At 45.3% G+C, this 18,406-nt stretch overlaps 1 protein-coding gene and 1 non-coding gene across 2 annotated transcripts; both read left to right on the top strand.

The window, feature by feature from the left end:
* The first annotated feature begins 3,348 nt into the window (after positions 1–3,348).
* On the top strand, positions 3,349–15,806 carry ZC3H15 (zinc finger CCCH-type containing 15). Its single transcript, XM_069985351.1, has 10 exons — positions 3,349–3,523; positions 5,190–5,291; positions 5,864–5,975; positions 8,003–8,155; positions 9,472–9,563; positions 10,659–10,841; positions 12,059–12,205; positions 12,298–12,402; positions 13,484–13,610; positions 15,416–15,806. The coding sequence occupies exons 1-10, from the start codon at positions 3,449–3,451 to the stop codon at positions 15,595–15,597; spliced, it is 1,278 nt and encodes a 425-aa protein (XP_069841452.1). The 5' UTR covers positions 3,349–3,448; the 3' UTR covers positions 15,598–15,806.
* On the top strand, positions 14,464–14,654 carry LOC138802282 (U2 spliceosomal RNA). Its single transcript, XR_011364736.1, has one exon. It is a non-coding gene; the product is annotated as a U2 spliceosomal RNA (small nuclear RNA).
* Positions 15,807–18,406: the final 2,600 nt, after the last annotated feature.

The following is an 18,406-nucleotide window of genomic DNA, read 5'->3' on the forward strand; positions in this document are numbered from 1 at the left end:
GTCTTCCATTCGTCTCCTTCACGAATACGGATTAAATTGTACGCTCCCCTGAGATCCAGCTTAGAGAAGATCTTGGCTCCACGGAGACGGTCGAATAGTTCGGGGATAAGCGGAAGGGGATATCGGTTCTTGACAGTCACCTTATTTAGGCCCCGGTAGTCTATGCATGGGCGGAGAGAACCGTCCTTCTTCTGCACAAAGAAGAATCCTGCGCCAGCAGGGGACGTGGATTTGCGGATGAAACCCTTCTGTAGGTTCTCTTGGATGTAGGAGGACATAGCCTCAGTCTCGGGTACAGAGAGAGGGTACACCCGACCTCGTGGAGGAGAAGTTCCAGGAAGGAGGTCTATGGGACAATCATACGTCCAGTGAGGGGGTAGAGAGTCCACCTCTTTGGCAGAAAAGACGTCAGCCAAGTCTTGGTAATCTGCCGGTAGGCCGAGTAGCGGCTTGACGGAGTCAGGGGTCGTCATAGAGCACTTGGGCTGAGGAGGCTTCAGACACCGGTTAGGACAGTCCAGACCCCAACTGAGAATCTCCCCAGTTCTCCAAACTAGCTTAGGGGTATGTTATTGCAACCAAGGGAGGCCCAGCAGGATGTCAGAAGAGGAATGGCGCAAGACGTAGAAGGAGATCTTCTCCTGATGTAAAGCGCCCACTTGGAGAACTAGAGGTGCAGTCTGGTAGTGTACAGCTTCAGTAAGAGTCTCGCCCGTGACCGAGGAGATAGACAGGGATCGGGCTAGCTGAGTCACGGGTAGCCGCCATCTTTGGACCAATGTGGCTGCAATGAAACTGCCTGCAGACCCAGAGTCGAAGAAGGCAGTAGTCTGGTGAGTTAGTCCTAAAGGGTGTCTGGATGGACACTGGCGTAGACAACCTTGGAGAGGTAGCATTCACACCTAGGGAGGCCTCTCCTACCGGACCTAGGTGCAAGTGTTTCCCAGACGCTGAGGACGTTGGGGACATCTCTGCCGGAAATGATCAGAGCCACCGCAATAGAGGCAGAGATTCAGCTCCAGTCGACGAGCTCTCTCAACAGACGTCAGGCGAGCTTGTTCTACCTACATAGGAACTTCAGGAGTCGACTGGAGTACTGGAGCGACGGGATTCTGGAAAACCGGTGCCAGCCGGTGATGGCGACGGGGCAGGCTTAGTCACAGGCTGTCTTGCCGGACCTCCTCCTCTCTCTCGGAAAACCGGTTGTCGACTCTGGTAGCCAGTAGGATGAGATCGTTCAAGGAGGTAGGAAGATCTCGGGCGGAGAGCACGTCTTTCACCCGACTGGACAGGCCCTTCTTGAAGGTGGCTATTAGAGCGGCCTCATTCCAGTCTAATTCTGCTGCCAGGGTGCGGAACTGGATGGCGTAGTCGCCAACAGTGGAACTCCCTTGAGAGAGATTGAGGAGAGCTGTCTCAGCCGAAGACGCACGGCAGGTTCCTCAAAGACGAAGCGAAACTCGGCCAGGAAGGTTCGGAGATTGGCAGCAGCATGGTCATCTCGGTCCCAGAGAGGCGTGGCCCAAGCTAGAGCTCTACCCTCCAGTAGGCTGATGATGAAAGCCACTTTAGAGCGCTCGGTGGAAAACTGACTACTTAAAAGTTCAATATGCATGGTGCATTGAGTCAGGAATCCTCTGCACAACTTGGGATCGCCTCCGTATTTACTCGGGAGAGCTAGTCGAAGTCTTGAAGGGGCTGCAGGAGGTGGTGAGCGCTCGGCTGTAGTGTGCTTCTGTAAGGTGGCAGTCAGTTGCTGAATCTGCTGCAACTGTTGCTGGATCTGTTTCGCCTGTTGGGCAACCACTCGGGCTACGTCACGGATATCAGGCACCTCGCCGGGATCCATGGTTGGAGCCTACTGTAATGCCTGGAGTCGTGGATCCACTGAACCGTTACTAGTGATGGCACTAACCTCACCAGGGAGCCAAGTCTAAGGGGCCGCTGGTTTTCACCAGAGCCCGCCGCAAGGCGGGATGGACTTGCTGCGGCAGGCAACCCCCAGGTTGCTACCCCTGGCTTGGTTGCTAGTGACAGCAGGCGAGGCGTGGCAGGAACAGTAGGCAGGAGAGGTCTGTAGGCGTAATCGCAGGTGGCAGACAGTACTCAGGAAACAACGGGTAAAGCAGCGGACAGGAGCTAGGGACCAGGACAGCGGACAGGTACTGGGAACAAGGACTGAGGTCAGGAACAACAGGGATCTGGGCCAAACACTATGGGAAGCATGTAGAGGCTCCAACACGAGGGACAGGGCATGCTGGGATTTATAGGGAGTGATTAGTGCAACTTCCAATTAGGGGCGGACTGGCCCTTTAAATTCGAGACAGCCGGCGCGCGCGCGCGCCCTAGGAGGCGGGGACGCGCGCGCCGGCCTGCACAGACGGAGACAGGAGCGGGGCAAAGTAAGGCTCCCCCCGGGGCCGAACAGGTAGCAGCGCCGGGTCCCTGCACATGGACCCCGGCGGCTGCATGGGGCAGAGAGAGGTCGCGGCGGCGGCCCGGAGCACGAGACGCCGCCGCAGCCGTGACAATATTGTTACCATTTCCAGGGTTGCCAGCCCGGGGTCCCTTCTTTTGTTGTTTGTGGGGTCTCTGTGTTGTGTCGGTAGTGTGTTCATGTTGTACGTCACTGACCCAACCATGTCTGGGTATTTTATTTTTATGTATTATTAAAGCAATTTATATTTTCCCAAAAATGCTTTTTCTTCTGTGTTTTATGTATCTGTCAGCAATGGGATAATGTTTATTTGTTTTGTTTATTGCATATGTTCACACTATGTAAAAACAACAGCCATTGTTTTTAAATAGTGTGAATGTAGCCTAAACCAGGATTGGGTCATAAATAGTTTAGCGTAGGAAGACGGCACTCCTCTGGTCGGTGGTCCACAAGGTGGAGAGATCCAGTAGTGTGAATGGAAGGAGCCCGGCACTCACCAGAGGAGTATGAGCTTATTTATCCAGCACAATATGCATCACCTGACATCCAGTGACATAATAAGGTGATGCATATAAATAAATAAGCTGATACTCATCTGGTGAGTGCCAATAGAAAAGAGACATCCTGGTGTGGGCAGCATGTGCTCCTATAGGCCAGTGCTGTCTGGGAATGATGGGAGTTGTAGTTGTGTAACAGATGGTTAGCCATAGATTGGAGGACACTGCCATATGTTATTCCTGTAGGTGTGTTATTATTTACTACCATAGTGTCAGGGCTACATATGACATGAGGGACCACGTCACATGGACAGCTGCAGGACTACACAGTCCATGATGCTCGAAAAGCGAACAGCATTATGGGAGAGCGATCCAGCCGCCGCTAGAGCAGACTCACGAATAGAAGTTCCTGTCTCTCCGGCGAGTCTATGAATGATGACGTCACCGGCGAACTTCCAGCCGTAAAGCGAGGTGCTCTGAGTGGCGGAGTACGGCTAGGACTGCGTGCACCGCAATGCCGCCTAAGAAACCTGCGGCTCCCCAAGCCACGAAGAAGACAGAACAGAAGAAGAAGGAGAAGATCATAGAGGTGACTGCTCCCCAGCTCTCCATGTGTCCGCGGTGACATGGACCATAGCCCCGGCCTGCCGGCTGTCACCTGTGCCGGGACGTGCTCTGCGCCCCGGCCTCTCCTCAGTCACCGCACCATGGTGTTACAGGGTCCCCCCGCCCGCCTACCATGCCTGCGACCACCACGGAGCAGGGATGGGGTCATCTGGATGGAGTGCCTATGGGACAGTCTATGACAGGCTTTATATAGAGCAGCAGTGCACATGGGGGAGCACCACTGCAGTCACATGACACCGGGCCCCCTGATAGCTGCAGCCTCGCCATACCATACTGCTCTGCATCTCTGCATCATGGCTCTATGGGGAACACTGTGGGTCTGGGGCCAATGCAGAAGGTTGTATGTGACAGGCAAGGTAACACTATGGGGGAGATTTATCAAACTGGTGTATAGTGAAACTGGCTCAGTTGCCCCTAGCAACCAATCAGATTCCACCTTTCATTCCTCACAGACTCTTTGGAAAATGAAAAGTGGAATCTGATTGGTTGCTAGGGGTAACTGAGCCTGTTTCACTTTACACCATGTTTGATAAGTCTCCCCCATTATATATTTATATTTTGGTTGAATTTTTACACCAGTACATAAGAGCACAGTGAAGAAGACAACACAGGCCAGTTCTGAGATATATAGAAAGAGAGATATATAGATAATTTTTTTTCTGCTAGTGCATCTGTGGGATGATAGACCCCACAATATAGAAGCGCGCAGTTAATACTGGTATTGCAATGGCTGACAGTGGTTGTTGGAAATGTATGGGATGAGTGTGTTGTTGCTAGTGACTGTATGAGGAGCCTCAGATAAAGGATAGTTATGTGACATGTCACTACAATGAAGATGACTGGTTCACCCATTACAGCTGTCATCTGTGTCATAGACTTCTGGGTTACTTGTCTGGCCAGTAGTAGGATGGGTCCTGGCCAATTTGCAGCTATCTTATGTAGGTTATGATGAGTCAATAATAAACTCCTTCTCATTTACAATATTGTGTTTTAAAGGGGCAGTCCACTCAAACATAACTTTTGATATCTTGCTGCCCATGGTGAGACTAACAATTCATTCCATACTTGTTATCTATTCAGTCTCCTTCTCCCAGTTCTGAGCTGCTGCTTCCTGCTGATAACACAAACATGTGTGTGGGCCTTTCTCTCTGTTTCCCCCTCCTCCCCCCTCTCTTCTGAGATGGCTGATGTAAACAAGTCCCTGGTTATCTGTATTTGCAACATTGTAGCTACTTTGTAATGCTGGGAGGGATAGTGATAGTGACATCAGCAACTTGCCCTCAGATTAACCCTCCCATCATTACATAGAAACCACAATGTTGCAGGTTTGTTTACATCAGCCGTCTCAGACAGGGAAAGATAGAGGCTCACACACAGATATTTGTGTCTTCAGCAGAAAGCAGCAGCTGAGAACTGGGGGAAGGTGACTGAATAGATAATAACAAGTATGGAAGTGCTTGTTAGTCTCACCATGGGCAGCAACATATTAAAAGTTATGTTTGAGTGGAATACCCCTTTAAATCTTGTAACTGGATGAATCCTACCCCCCACCCAAATAGGATCTTGTCCGTTTGAGCAGACTTGTAGCTTGTTGTTTTATTCTGACTTACCTTTATTTTCCATTAAAGGACAAGACATTTGGCCTTAAGAACAAGAAGGGTGCCAAGCAACAAAAATTTATAAAAAATGTCACACAGCAGGTTAAATGTGGGCAGCAGAACCCTCGACTGGTAAGTGATAGTATTATACAAGCCATGCAGTTGTAGCCTTAAGGTGGCCATACATCTACAGTATCTGATGGCCAAGTGATTGTCAGGCCACCAGTTACCTCTAATGTCCTCCCTATACTCAAAAACATTTGGCATGGCTGAGCAATCCTGTGTTCTCAATGGGCAGGGGAGGGTTAAGCTACAGCGTGATGGCTTTGGCTGCGAATTATCTCATCCAGAACAAAAATAAGGGGTTGGGTGGTCATTTTCCTTCTGCTGACATTATCTGTTGTCTGCTTCTTTGACACATTGCACAGAGAAAAAAAAGCATGTTTCTACACTATAGTAACACAGATGGATATAAAAAAAGTGGCTATGTGTCTCCTTGACATAATAGTGACAGCAGTTTGGAACCTGAAATGTCATGAGCCATATGTGACATGCAAGGAGCTATGACATCAGTATCACTGTGTAGCTACATGCATCAGAGTGAATGATACATTGCCAGACTCTGTGAACACATAGCTGGCCTACAACACAATAAAGCACGTCATACAGTTGTTAGAAAATGTTCAGCTTTGTCTGTTCTTTAGGTGACGCAGGCTGAAGGCGAGAAGAAAACTAAAAAGGACGACAAAAAGAAAGAGCTACAAGAGCTAAATGATCTCTTTAAACCGGTAGTAGCTGCGCAAAAGGTCAGCAAAGGTAGATTAACTGCATGTAATCTCTGGAACTCATAGGGCATGTGTGTAAATGGGAACTTTATCTGAATCTCCATTATTTATTTTTATATGGAATATCAGTATCTTAAAGGGGTACTCCGGCAAAATAATTTCTTTCAAATCAGCGGGTGTCAGAAAGTTATATTGATTTTGTAGTTTACTTCTATTTAAAAATCTCCAGTCTTCTAGTACTTATCAGTTGCTGTATGTCCTGCAGGAAGTGGTGTATTGTCTTCAGTCTGACAGTGTTCTCTGCTGCTATCTCTGTTCAGAGCCGGAAGGGTTTTCTATGGTGATTTGCTACTGCTCTGGACAGTCCATGACATGGACAGAGGTGACAGCAGAGATCACTATGTCAGACTAGAGAGAACCAAAGCACTTAAAGCACTTAAACCAAAGCACATTTTCCCATAAGAAATCATTGAAATGCAGACAATTGGTTCTACACCCCAAAAATAATAATTTTATATTCTGAATAACATGTAAAACAAATGAAACAAACATTTAAAAACAGCTGAGTATGTGATATTTTAAGTTACTGTACAGTATGACAAACAGCATGTGGAGTATAATGAATAGTAAGTGCATAAGATTGAAAAACAGCAGCAGTTTGTAGCTAGAGGATGGAACTGCAGATCCCCATAATGCAGTAGCGTAGTCCAACAGGCTAGAATAGAGAAGCAGGGCTGCTGTCAGGTCTGTGTGGTCACATGACAGCAATGGGGAAGGGGATGTGTTCAGCACGGACCAATCAGGACTGACAGAGTGCAGGGAGCATGCAGGAATGAGCAGGACATATGTGGGCACTTACATGTAGCGCTCTCTGTCCGGATAGAGAGGGTTTACAGTTATAGAGAGATTGCCTTCACAGTCCTGTCCCCTAATGTAAGCCCCAGCCTGAAGTGGATCTGCTATGATTTGGAAGGTGAGGGAGACTTCCTGGGTCAGAGTACAGGGCTGTAGACCCCGCTATGCAGACCATACCCCTCCCCAACTTGCCTTTTCACCCAGCACAGGGAGCTCTTAAACCAAAGCAATTCTCTTAAACCAACTTACAGTTTTGAAAAATTGTGAGCTCTTAAACCAAGGTACCACTGTACTTCACTTCCAGCAGGATATACAGCAGCTGATAAGTACTGGAAGACTGGAGATTTTTAAATAGAAGTAAATTACAAATCAATATAACTTTCTGAAACCACTTGATTTGAATTAAAAAGATTTTCGACGGAATACCCCTTTAATGTCAGTGGTGCCCATAGCTTACACATCACAGGTGAGCAAAACAGTGTTGTAATGTTGTTCTCTTTGGCCCTATGCAATGCCACAGAGAGCTGAAAATAAAGTTTTTTTTCTTTAGTCTCAGGGAGCAGTAACAGTTGCATACCAGTCATGCGACCTGACAGGTTACCTTTAGGGTGCCTTCACACGTACCGTATCGCTGCGTTTTTGCTGCGTTTTTTACATGCACGTCTTGATTTTCATGTGAAAATCAAAACTTGCATGTACAAATCGCACCAAAAAAGCAGCCATACGGTACGGGTGAAGCTACACTTACAGTGATTTTCCTTAGGGTAGGTCGTCAATGTTTGGTCAGTTGCCAGTCCGCACAGTGAAGGGGCTGTTTTGCTCCTATGAGTGGTGTGCTCTTCTTTATATTGGCACAGCTGCTATTACCCAGTCCCAGTGCTGGTGTAAACAGTGATGAGTACCCTTTGTTGTGCTGATCAGCAGGGGTTTTGGTACTGCTATGTGGGACCCAGAACATAGCCTATTCATGCTTCATATGGTTGGACATTCATATGAAAAGCCAGCATGTAATGCCACTATGTATAGTGCTGCTTCCTGTATCAGTAGAGGCCAGCTGCCGCTTAAAGTTGTGGGGGGGGTTTTCTGGACAACTTTTATATGTGTAGACCAGCCATTTTGTTTGTTCTTTTGTTTTTTTTCTTTGTAACTAAATGACAGGTATGAATAACTTCTGTTTTATTTCTGATTTTCCATTCTATTTAGGTGCTGATCCAAAATCTGTAGTATGTGCTTTCTACAAGCAAGGACAGTGCACGAAGGGCGACAAGTGCAAATTCTCCCATGACTTGTCTTTAGAACGAAAATGTGAAAAAAGAAGTGTTTATGTTGATGGAAGAGATGATGAACTTGAGAAAGGTGAGAATGTCTATGTACACCAGCGATGAACCTTGAACTAGTTGGTATAGGAAAAGGGGGGGACTGTATTTAATGTCAGTTCAGTGTTTGTTACCCACACCCCTCCTCTACATCCATTTCTTCTCCTCTCACTTGGTTGTACTTGATGGACATGTCTTTTTTTAACCATACCACTTGTGCAACTATATAACCACATGTTGAGTAAATGACAGCTCAGTTTGTGAGATGTATAATGGGGTTAAGGTCAGGGCCCCATTGGGCTCTTTGATCCTGCAGTGAGTATTCTGCAGTTTAGTTTGTATTTTTAAACCCTAAACCAGTTATATATCTGAAAGTGGTGGTCACGCTGATAAAAGGGTGACCATGTATGGTTACACTCGAGGTTTGTACATAGAGAGTGCACCCCACTAATGTAAAGACAATTGACCAATGAATAATCACAATGAAAATTATTAAATCACTATAAGGGTGCGTTTCACACCTACAGGATCCGCAGCAGATTTGATGCTGTGTTCAGTTATTTAAATGAAATCTGCTGCGGATCCGCAGCAGAAAATCAGCTGCGGATCCGGTAAGTGTGAACGTACCCTAAAGAGTAATAAAAACACAATCCCAACAGGGTATATACATATCTAAGAAACACCAAAGAATAATAGGTGTGTAACCTACAGGGGGCTGCATGCAAATAATGATGTTACCATGGTCAGAGTGGAATGAAACATAATTACAGATAATACAGAAAATACCCTGGTAAATATGAAGGGAATCTATAAAGATGGTAAGAAATCAATATGCTACCACATTGTTAGTAAAAGGTAACCAGTGAATAATAAACAACCAAACTGGAAAAATGTATCCACAATGTGCATATGTGTAAAGTGGTGAGGTGCATCCACAATGTAAGCTAACAGCTCTAATCAATGGTGATACAAAAAATGGCAGCGCAGCTACAAAGCAATCAAACTAAAGAACCACTCTATAAATAATATGCAGAAGATGCCTCTATGCAATCATAAATTGCCCAACCACTCTAATAATCATGGTGCAGCCTACCCTGGAACGAACTCCACACGCATAATAAAAATCATTTTCATTATTACTTACCTCATTGGTCTATTGTATTTACATTAGTGGAGTGCACTCTATATGTTTCTTGTATTTTGTACTTGGTTGTCTGTTGACACTTGGGGCACCCCCTTTTCAGGAATATATATATATATATATATTATATTGAACACACACACACACACACAGAGCCTCCTTTTCCTTCTCTGTTGCTCTAGCAAATTCTCATATGTCTGTATGCTTGTTTGTAGATACAATGGAGAATTGGGATGAGAAAAAACTGGAGGAAGTGGTAAACAAGAAGCACGGAGAAGCAGAAAAGAAGAAGCCTAAAACTCAAATAGTATGTTATCTTAACATACTTTACTTAGTATATCCCTACCCAATAGGTCTGGTACATTCAGTACTGACTAAGAGCACCAAAAGTTATCTTCAGTAGCATGAGACTGTTACCATATTTTCAAGAAAACTTTAAAAGAAAAATCAAGACCTTGTAATAGTTGGTGGGTTCTTATGCTTTGTGCCATTGCTTCATGACATGTCTGGCACTTGGGATGATTAGCAGAAATTAAAATATACAATGGAACAGAATATGAAGGAATGGCTCCAGCTCTCTGCTCCTTTGATCTTTCCAGAGGAAGCGGTGGTCCATCAGCCTTTTTCTATGCAGTACTACTGCAAGGGAAATGTGGTGTTCCACAGAGACCATTCAGATGAATGATTGTCTATGTAATACACCGGTCAAGTCCTGAAAAGGAGCCACTTTTACAGAGTGGGTGTCCATTTGGTTTCTTAGAGGGGATGGGACCCTGATATTCCATAAAAAAGAAAATTCCTATCTGATGAAACAGATAAAAGATAAATAAAATAATCATGGGTAAGGCCTCTTGTACAAAAGGGTACAGTACACTGCTACCATTGCTGCATATTGGAAAGATGGAAGTTTTGACTGATCATTGCTTTAATCAGTGGGGGTCAGGATGCTGAGATCCCACTAATTGCTAAAACCAATTGCCAGTGAGAATGGAGCCTCTGTGTTTCTGCTCACCTCCCAGTGGCATACAGATCCATAGAAAGTCTATGGAGTCCCACACAGCTGTGTCAGATTTTAGAGTTGAGCTGATGAGAACAGAGACACAGCATTTTGGCCCTTTCATTTTAGTAATTGTTGGAGGTCTTGGCATCGTGAACTTTGCCAAGCAAAATTTCTGGTGTGTCAAAATTATATAGCTGTAAAATAATATAAACGTGGGGGCATTTTACAAATAAGTTGACCACTAAGTGTTGTACCAGTGTTCTTTTTGTATGCGTTGTGCTCTATAGTCCGATATATGTGAAATCAGAGTGGCTACTTAATTGCCTCTTGGTCCTACCTCTCACAAAGTACTGATGAATTAACTCTTTACTAAAGCTGGAGCTTTTACTTTTCTTGTTACAGGTTTGTAAATTCTTCCTAGAAGCAATAGAAAACAACAAATATGGTTGGTTTTGGGTATGTCCCGGTGGAGGGGACACCTGCATGTATCGTCACGCTCTGCCTCCTGGCTTTGTACTAAAGAAGGACAAAAAGAAAGAAGAAAAGGAGGATGAAATTTCATTAGAAGATTTGATAGAAAAGGAGGTATGGCATCTTTTATTTTATTTTTTTTATTGTGGTGTTCTTGACTGACTGAATGCATTGTAGCTAAGAACCATGTGGACATCCTGTCTGGTGAGATTTTGAAATTAATGCATGCTGCAGAGTTTTGTGCACTTGGCTGCTGCTTATTTCACATTTATACTATAGTCTGTCGATATGCCGTAAATATTTCAGATCGATATACCTCTTTAAAGATGTGCTGGGACATGATTCATGGATGTAAAGGGACTATCCAGGATCAGCACAACATTTCTTCCAAAAAAACTGCACCACGCTGGTTGTGTACAGTATTAAAGCTTGACTTCATTCACTTAATTAAAAATGCGCTTTAATACCAGACTGAGGCCAGGGGTGGTACCGGGGGCTCAGCTAGGATTCATGGGGCCTCATAGCAAAAAAACTGCACAGGGCCCCATTACTCCTGTACGCAACCACCCCCCCTTCCCCCCCCCCCCCCCCCCCCCCAATTACTCACCTGGCCCAGCACAGTCCCACAGCATTCCTTTGTTCTCTTAGCTCCCTGGTGCATGAGTGACATCACTCTTGTGCCAGGGGACTGTGCCGGGCCCTTGTGCCTGGAGGTGTAATGCTGTCTCTGGCCACAATAGACACTAACAGGGCAGGAAGCCAATGGCTTCTTATTCTGTCAGTCAGATCGCTGCAGCATTTAATGGTGAGTATTCATTGTTCATCACAAACGCTAACAGTTAATGGGCTAGGGGCCTGTGAGTCCCATAGCAGTGGCGTGGTCTGCCTTTATGGTAGCTACGCCACTGGGTGCTGCGATAATCCTGAGTATCCCCCTGGAGGAGTAGGTTTCATGTAGCTCAGCAGTGTCAGCCATACTGGACACCATTAGCACCTGCCTGTTCTGGCTCCCACACTGTGCACTTCTCTCTGTCGTGCTATCATGCTCACATGTATTTTCTAGGACATGCATATCATCTATGATCTGTGCAGGAAAGAAACAATGGGGCAGCCATCAATTAACAGTTCTGTGTCAGGAGATTGTGGCATTCTTTTGTCAGATATGTCTTTCTCAACCATTGGAACACATGGCGTCTAATGCAGGTTGAAAACTCCCGGTATAGAGTATAGTGCTGCTATCCTGCCTTCTCGGCCTTCAGCAATACAATACAGCTGACACCCCTTGTGATTGTGTATACATGATTGTAAACCTTCCTCTTTTTTTTCTGTAGCGTGCTGCCCTTGGACCAAATGTAACCAGGATCACCTTAGAATCATTTCTCGCTTGGAAGAAAAGGAAAAGGCAAGAACGAGTAGAAAAGGCTGAAGAGGAAATGGAAAGACGAAAGGCAGACTTTAAAGCAGGAAAAGCCATGGGGGTATAAATATTTAACTGAATTAGTAGCTTGCGGTGGTTTCTGCATTGCTCCAGGATTGCTTCAATAGAGACCCTTTATTTTCCTCTTCATAGATCAGTGGTCGAGAAGTATTTGAATTTAGACCTGAGCTTGTGGATGATGACGATGAAGAAGCAGATGACACACAATACATTGCTGAGAGAGAAGATGATGAAGATGTAAGCTTTTAGTACTGTGATTGCTTATGGCTCCCTGTATATTTTATGCTATGCGTCTATAACATAATTGTGATCGTACATGTCTGTACTGAGCCAGGTCTGTTGTGTGTGTGGTTTTTTTTTTTTTTCTTTCTTTCAAATACCGTAGTACATGGAAGGGGAGCTCTTCAAAGGCCGAGATCCTTTTGTGAGTCATGTTGTCGGTGCTACGTATGGGTGTGTGTGGTTACACTATATTTCTTTTAGGAGGGGAAAGAATCCAATCAGTGAAAATCACATGTAAAACACCCTACCTCTGATGTCCATTGGAAGTTGATTTTATTTTATTTTTTTGCTGTGAACACTTTGGGAAGAAATAATGAACGGAGAGTTGTACAGTCAATGGGCATGGGTATTCGTAGTTCTTTCCCACTCATACTACATTTTATTATGAAAATGTGCCTGTTTGGGCTTAGGGCCTGTTTACACTATGGATTCGGCGCAGAGATTCCGCCGGAAACCTCCGTCTGCAGACTCCGCGCTCAATCCCTCTTGCTATGTCTTTCAATGGGAGAGCTTGCACGCCTTCGTTCGAAGAATTGACATGTCAATTTTTTGAGCGGAGGGTCACGAGCCCTCTCATTCAAAGACATAGCAGGAGGGAATCGGCGCAGAGTCCGTGGACGGAGGTTCCCGGTGAAATCTCTGGACTAAATTCGTAAGAAATTACTCTTGGGCACCTCTGGGCAGCTGTCTAAATGAGGCTATACACTTTCAACAACTATCAGGCGAACATCTGTCCAGCCAACCGTTACCTCTAGACCTCTCTTTACACATGGTTCCTCTACAGGCAGAGGGGTAAGCTGCAAATGGACAGCTCTGGTGGCAGTTTCTCTCCCAGAACCATAAGGTCAAGTGTGAAAAAATCCAACATGTCCGACCCTTTTCTCCACTGACGACATCTGTCAGAAAAGAGTTGGGAGGGCTTAGACTTTTATAGATTCGAACATGCAACAATTCCTTTTCTAAGCTGTAAAATAAGAAGATTTTGAATTATTTGACAATTTCTCATTGCATTTCTAATGAATTTTTATTCCAACAGTCGAATTCATCTGATGTTCAAGATATTGACCTGAGTCGGTTTGTTCTAAAAGATGTTGATGAAACGGGCATTACAGTGGCAAGCCATGAGCGTTTCAGCACGTATGTCACATCAACAGATAAAGATGGTAAGCAACAACAGCCTCTTTTATTGTGACAGTCAGACATTGTCCCATACACAGATTTTATCATTTCTTTGTCTAGTTACTTAGTAAACTATAAATGATAGAAACAAGTATGTTAAAAACTTTAACATCAGTCCATCTTATTGGTCACAAATGCAGCAATAGTTGTGGTAAAAGGGGTTATCTGGAGAGCAGAAAAGGTCCTTCTGCACTCCACTTCCCATTTCTGCCCATCCGTCGTGATAATTTGCACGCACGAGGGGCAGGAGCAAGTTACAGCCAATGACCAATAGCTGCCTGATGTTACCGATGTCACAGCAGCATCGGGCAGTTATTAGGCTTTGCGTGTGGGCGGTGGTTTTGAACCTTTGGAACTTCTCTGAGCCATGAATCCACAGAATCTGCAAGACAGACGTATTAGGCTCCTCACTCTGGCACCATCCTCATCTCTCTCTATAAACTGCATATCTGTAATGGCCCCTTTACACCCTCATTTAGTGGGTAGGCTGACTCTATGTGATTCCCCCTTATAGCATATGCCTCCCTTTGTGTAGACCACTATAGTACATTCATTCCTCTGTGCATACCCTATTGTATACGCCCCCCTGTGTTGTCCACCTCATAGATGGCCCCCTCTGTGTTGTCCCCCTTAAAAATGGCCTACCAAAACCTCGGCAGCACACGCACCAGTAAGCTCAGTGTGTGCCGGGGATGTTACTTCCAGCACAGGGGGGGCGCTTGTTATAGACTCTCCCTGCGCTGGAAGTACTTCCCCAGCGCACACAGAGCTCATTGGTGTGTGTGCTGCCGGGAGTTCAGGGGGCCAGCCTCTTGTGATCGCAAGCAAAACACTGCGATCGCTTCTCGGCCTTTTGGCTAAGATCAAGTGTAGTATCTGTTCTTATCAGTTTAATATCTGATACATCCCCTATCTGGGGACCATATATTAAATGGATTTTTAGAACAGGGAGATGGAAAAAGAGCTTGCTCTGTCCTCTCCAGGCATTGACCTGGTATTGCAGTGCCTCCAGGTTCAGTGCAAAAAAAAAAAAAAAACACTGCTTGCGGTCACAAGAGAGAGTGGGGCAGTGTGGTGGCAAGGGGGGGGCCTCGCGGGCCCCCCCCGGTAGCAACCTGGTCGCAGTGGTGACCGTTGTGACTGCGATCGCTACGCCACTGTGCTTAGCATAGACAGCATTGTACTGTCTATGCTGAGCAATTATTTCCTATGGTAGCAGCATGTCACCAGTTGTCAAAATGATGACAGCAGCTGTGGAGGACAGGAGGAGGGCCTGGGAACTGACAGCTCCTGCCGAGTGGGACAGGTAAGTATGTAGTATGTAGCGCTTACTATCTCTAGTACAGAGAACACCAACACAGTCTCTGCTGGCTTCCCCTGCTTAAGAATGTCCTAAAGCAACCTTCTGGTATTCTTTTCTGGCTGGTGAATACCTGAAAGCAGTCGCAGTTTCTTGCACAGAGCAGCCGCTGCAAGGTGAAGAGGAGGCGTGGCCTCATCCTGTGCCTAATTTATTATGATTTACGCTTGCTAGCAGGCATAAATCATGGTGAAACTCAAAGCTTTCTCCGGAGCAGGCTTAGATTTTTGAGCCCACCTTAGGCTGGCCGGATTTACTAAGAGCCTTAGTAAATCCGGCACATTACACAAGGGCAGTGAAATTTATTAGACCGGCATACTCGTACTACGTCAGTTTGATAAATTTCCCCGTAGTCTTTGTGGCTAGTAGATTAAACTACATAGAAACATTTAATACATTTCTTCTTACCTATTCATCTTCTTTCTACAGATACAAAGCTTGCTGAAGCGTCAGGAGGTGAGATGACTAATGGGTCGCAGAATGACTATTCAGATGAAAGTGGAGAAGATGACCAAGACAGTCTTGAGGATGCTGTGCCTGTTGATGAAAATCTTTTTACTGGAGAAGATCTAGATGAACTTGAGGAACAGCTGAATGACCTGGATGAATGAACTTTGTTGCCCAGCCTGCCATCATCAGTAGGATATTCAGACTGCCATGCCTTTTCAACATGATTTTTATTGGGAAATCTGACTTTCCCTTCCTGCTTCTACAGAGCACATCAGAAACAATTAAAGAAAACCGTTTCTCGTGTTGTAATTTTGACAACTGTAAATCGGTCAGACTCTATAGGAATGAAAAAATAAAGGTCTTATTTGGATGTAGTGGTACATGATCTGTTTTATTTAATACAATGTATATTATGTTGCATTTTGTCTTGATTTAATAAAAGCCTAAGGCAAAATCTCCTGATGGATCTATTACAGTAAATCTGAAGCCCATCTCTACATCTCCCATCACATTCACAGGGTTTGCCAATCTTCCTCCTCCCTGTGAATGCTATATGAACCTGCAGGACTGTGTCAATTCTAATTGATATAGTCTGCTGGTTTGGATTTTTTTTCTCTTTCCCCTCTTATCTATTGTGAAAGAGAGAAAAGGGTAAATATGGTGGCAAGTCCAGGTGAGAAAATAGTTCTGCACTGTGCCTATTACTATTTACTGCTTTTTCTAGGACATATAGTTACCTGCTTAGTTATTTATGAAATGCAGGACTATGGTGGAGTGAAATATACACACACTTTATTTGCCTTTCCCACCCTTCTAAAAGGGTTCCAGTTTTGGAGAACATTATAGATATTTGAATATGCAAAAGAACACTGCAGAGACACCATCACATGTCTCGACGTCAGTGAACTAGCCAGACCTTCCCTCCGGGAAGGAACAACCAAGCCAAAGCGTTCTCCAGTCAAGGAAACCACCTCAGCAAGGTATCCATCCACAGACAGCTGTTTCGGGGTTTTTGCCCCTCATCAGTGTGGAGTAGGTTTCTGGCTAGTGGGAGCAATGACTAGTAAGTGCATGCAAAAGGACGCTGGTTGACCTCAGGGAGATCAACCAAAACACCGCAGAGACACCATCACGTGTCTCAACGTCAGTGTATTCTAGAACATTGCCCCCTGGGAAATCAAATATGCAAAAGAACACTGCAGAGACACCATCACATGTCTCGACGTCAGTGAACTAGCCAGACCTTCCCTCCGGGAAGGAACAACCAAGCCAAAGCGTTCTCCAGTCAAGGAAACCACCTCAGCAAGGTATCCATCCACAGACAGCTGTTTCACTGATGAGGAGCAAAAACCCCGAAACAGCTGTCTGTGGATGGATACCTTGCTGAGGTGGTTTCCTTGACTGGAGAACGCTTTGGCTTGGTTGTTCCTTCCCAGAGGGAAGGTCTGGCTAGTTCACTGACGTCGAGACATGTGATGGTGTCTCTGCAGTGTTCTTTTGCATATTCGATTTCCCAGGGGGCAATGTTCTAGAATACACTGACGTTGAGACACGTGATGGTGTCTCTGCGGTGTTTTGGTTGATCTCCCTGAGGTCAACCAGCGTCCTTTTGCATGCACTTACTAGTCATTGCTCCCACTAGCCAGAAACCTACTCCACACTGATGAGGGGCAAAAACCCCGAAACAGCTGTCTGTGGATGGATACCTTGCTGAGGTGGTTTCCTTGACTGGAGAACGCTTTGGCTTGGTTGTTCCTTCCCGGAGGGAAGGTCTGGCTAGTTCACTGACGTCGAGACATGTGATGGTGTCTCTGCAGTGTTCTTTTGCATATTCGATTTCCCAGGGGGCAATGTTCTAGAATACACTGACGTTGAGACACGTGATGGTGTCTCTGCGGTGTTTTGGTTGATCTCCCTGAGGTCAACCAGCGTCCTTTTGCATGCACTTACTAGTCATTGCTCCCACTAGCCAGAAACCCACTCCACACTGATGAGGGGCAAAAACCCCGAAACAGCTGTCTGTGGATGGATACCTTGCTGAGGTGGTTTCCTTGACTGGAGAACGCTTTGGCTTGGTTGTTCCTTCCCGGAGGGAAGGTCTGGCTAGTTCACTGACGTCGAGACGTGATGGTGTCTCTGCAGTGTTCTTTTGCATATTCGATTTCCCAGGGGGCAATGTTCTAGAATACACTGACGTTGAGACACGTGATGGTGTCTCTGCGGTGTTTTGGTTGATCTCCCTGAGGTCAACCAGCGTCCTTTTGCATGCACTTACTAGTCATTGCTCCCACTAGCCAGAAACCTACTCCACACTGATGAGGGGCAAAAACCCCGAAACAGCTGTCTGTGGATGGATACCTTGCTGAGGTGGTTTCCTTGACTGGAGAACGCTTTGGCTTGGTTGTTCCTTCCCGGAGGGAAGGTCTGGCTAGTTCACTGACGTCGAGACATGTGATGGTGTCTCTGCAGTGTTCTTTTGCATATTCGATTTCCCAGGGGGCAATGTTCTAGAATACACTGACGTTGAGACACGTGATGGTGTCTCTGCGGTGTTTTGGTTGATCTCCCTGAGGTCATTATAGATATTTGACATTAATATTCTGCAATTCCATAGAAGATCATCTTTTTGCATGATGCTATTACGTAAAATGATGAATCACAAACTGATCCATTTCTGTCTAGGTTTGTATTATCAATCTTCAATTGATTTGAGGAAACTGTTCATAAACCTGTCCTAAAACTGATACTGAGCATGCTCCTAAGTATACCAGTTAGTATACTTTATTGAACAATAGGAACAAAAAGACCTACACTCCGGACTTTTACAGTTATTTAGTTAGATATTTGGTCAGGATTTGTCGCACTTTGTCACAAAAAGCAGGAGAGTGATCTGCATCTTAATTTACAGTTGTGTAAATTCTTTGCCCTCTTTAAATGGCCCATGAATAAAAGTAATCACCTGCTGGGTTT

The sequence above is a fragment of the Dendropsophus ebraccatus genome, chromosome 9, assembly GCF_027789765.1.
Source record: "Dendropsophus ebraccatus isolate aDenEbr1 chromosome 9, aDenEbr1.pat, whole genome shotgun sequence".
NCBI classification, from domain to species: Eukaryota; Metazoa; Chordata; class Amphibia; order Anura; family Hylidae; genus Dendropsophus; species Dendropsophus ebraccatus.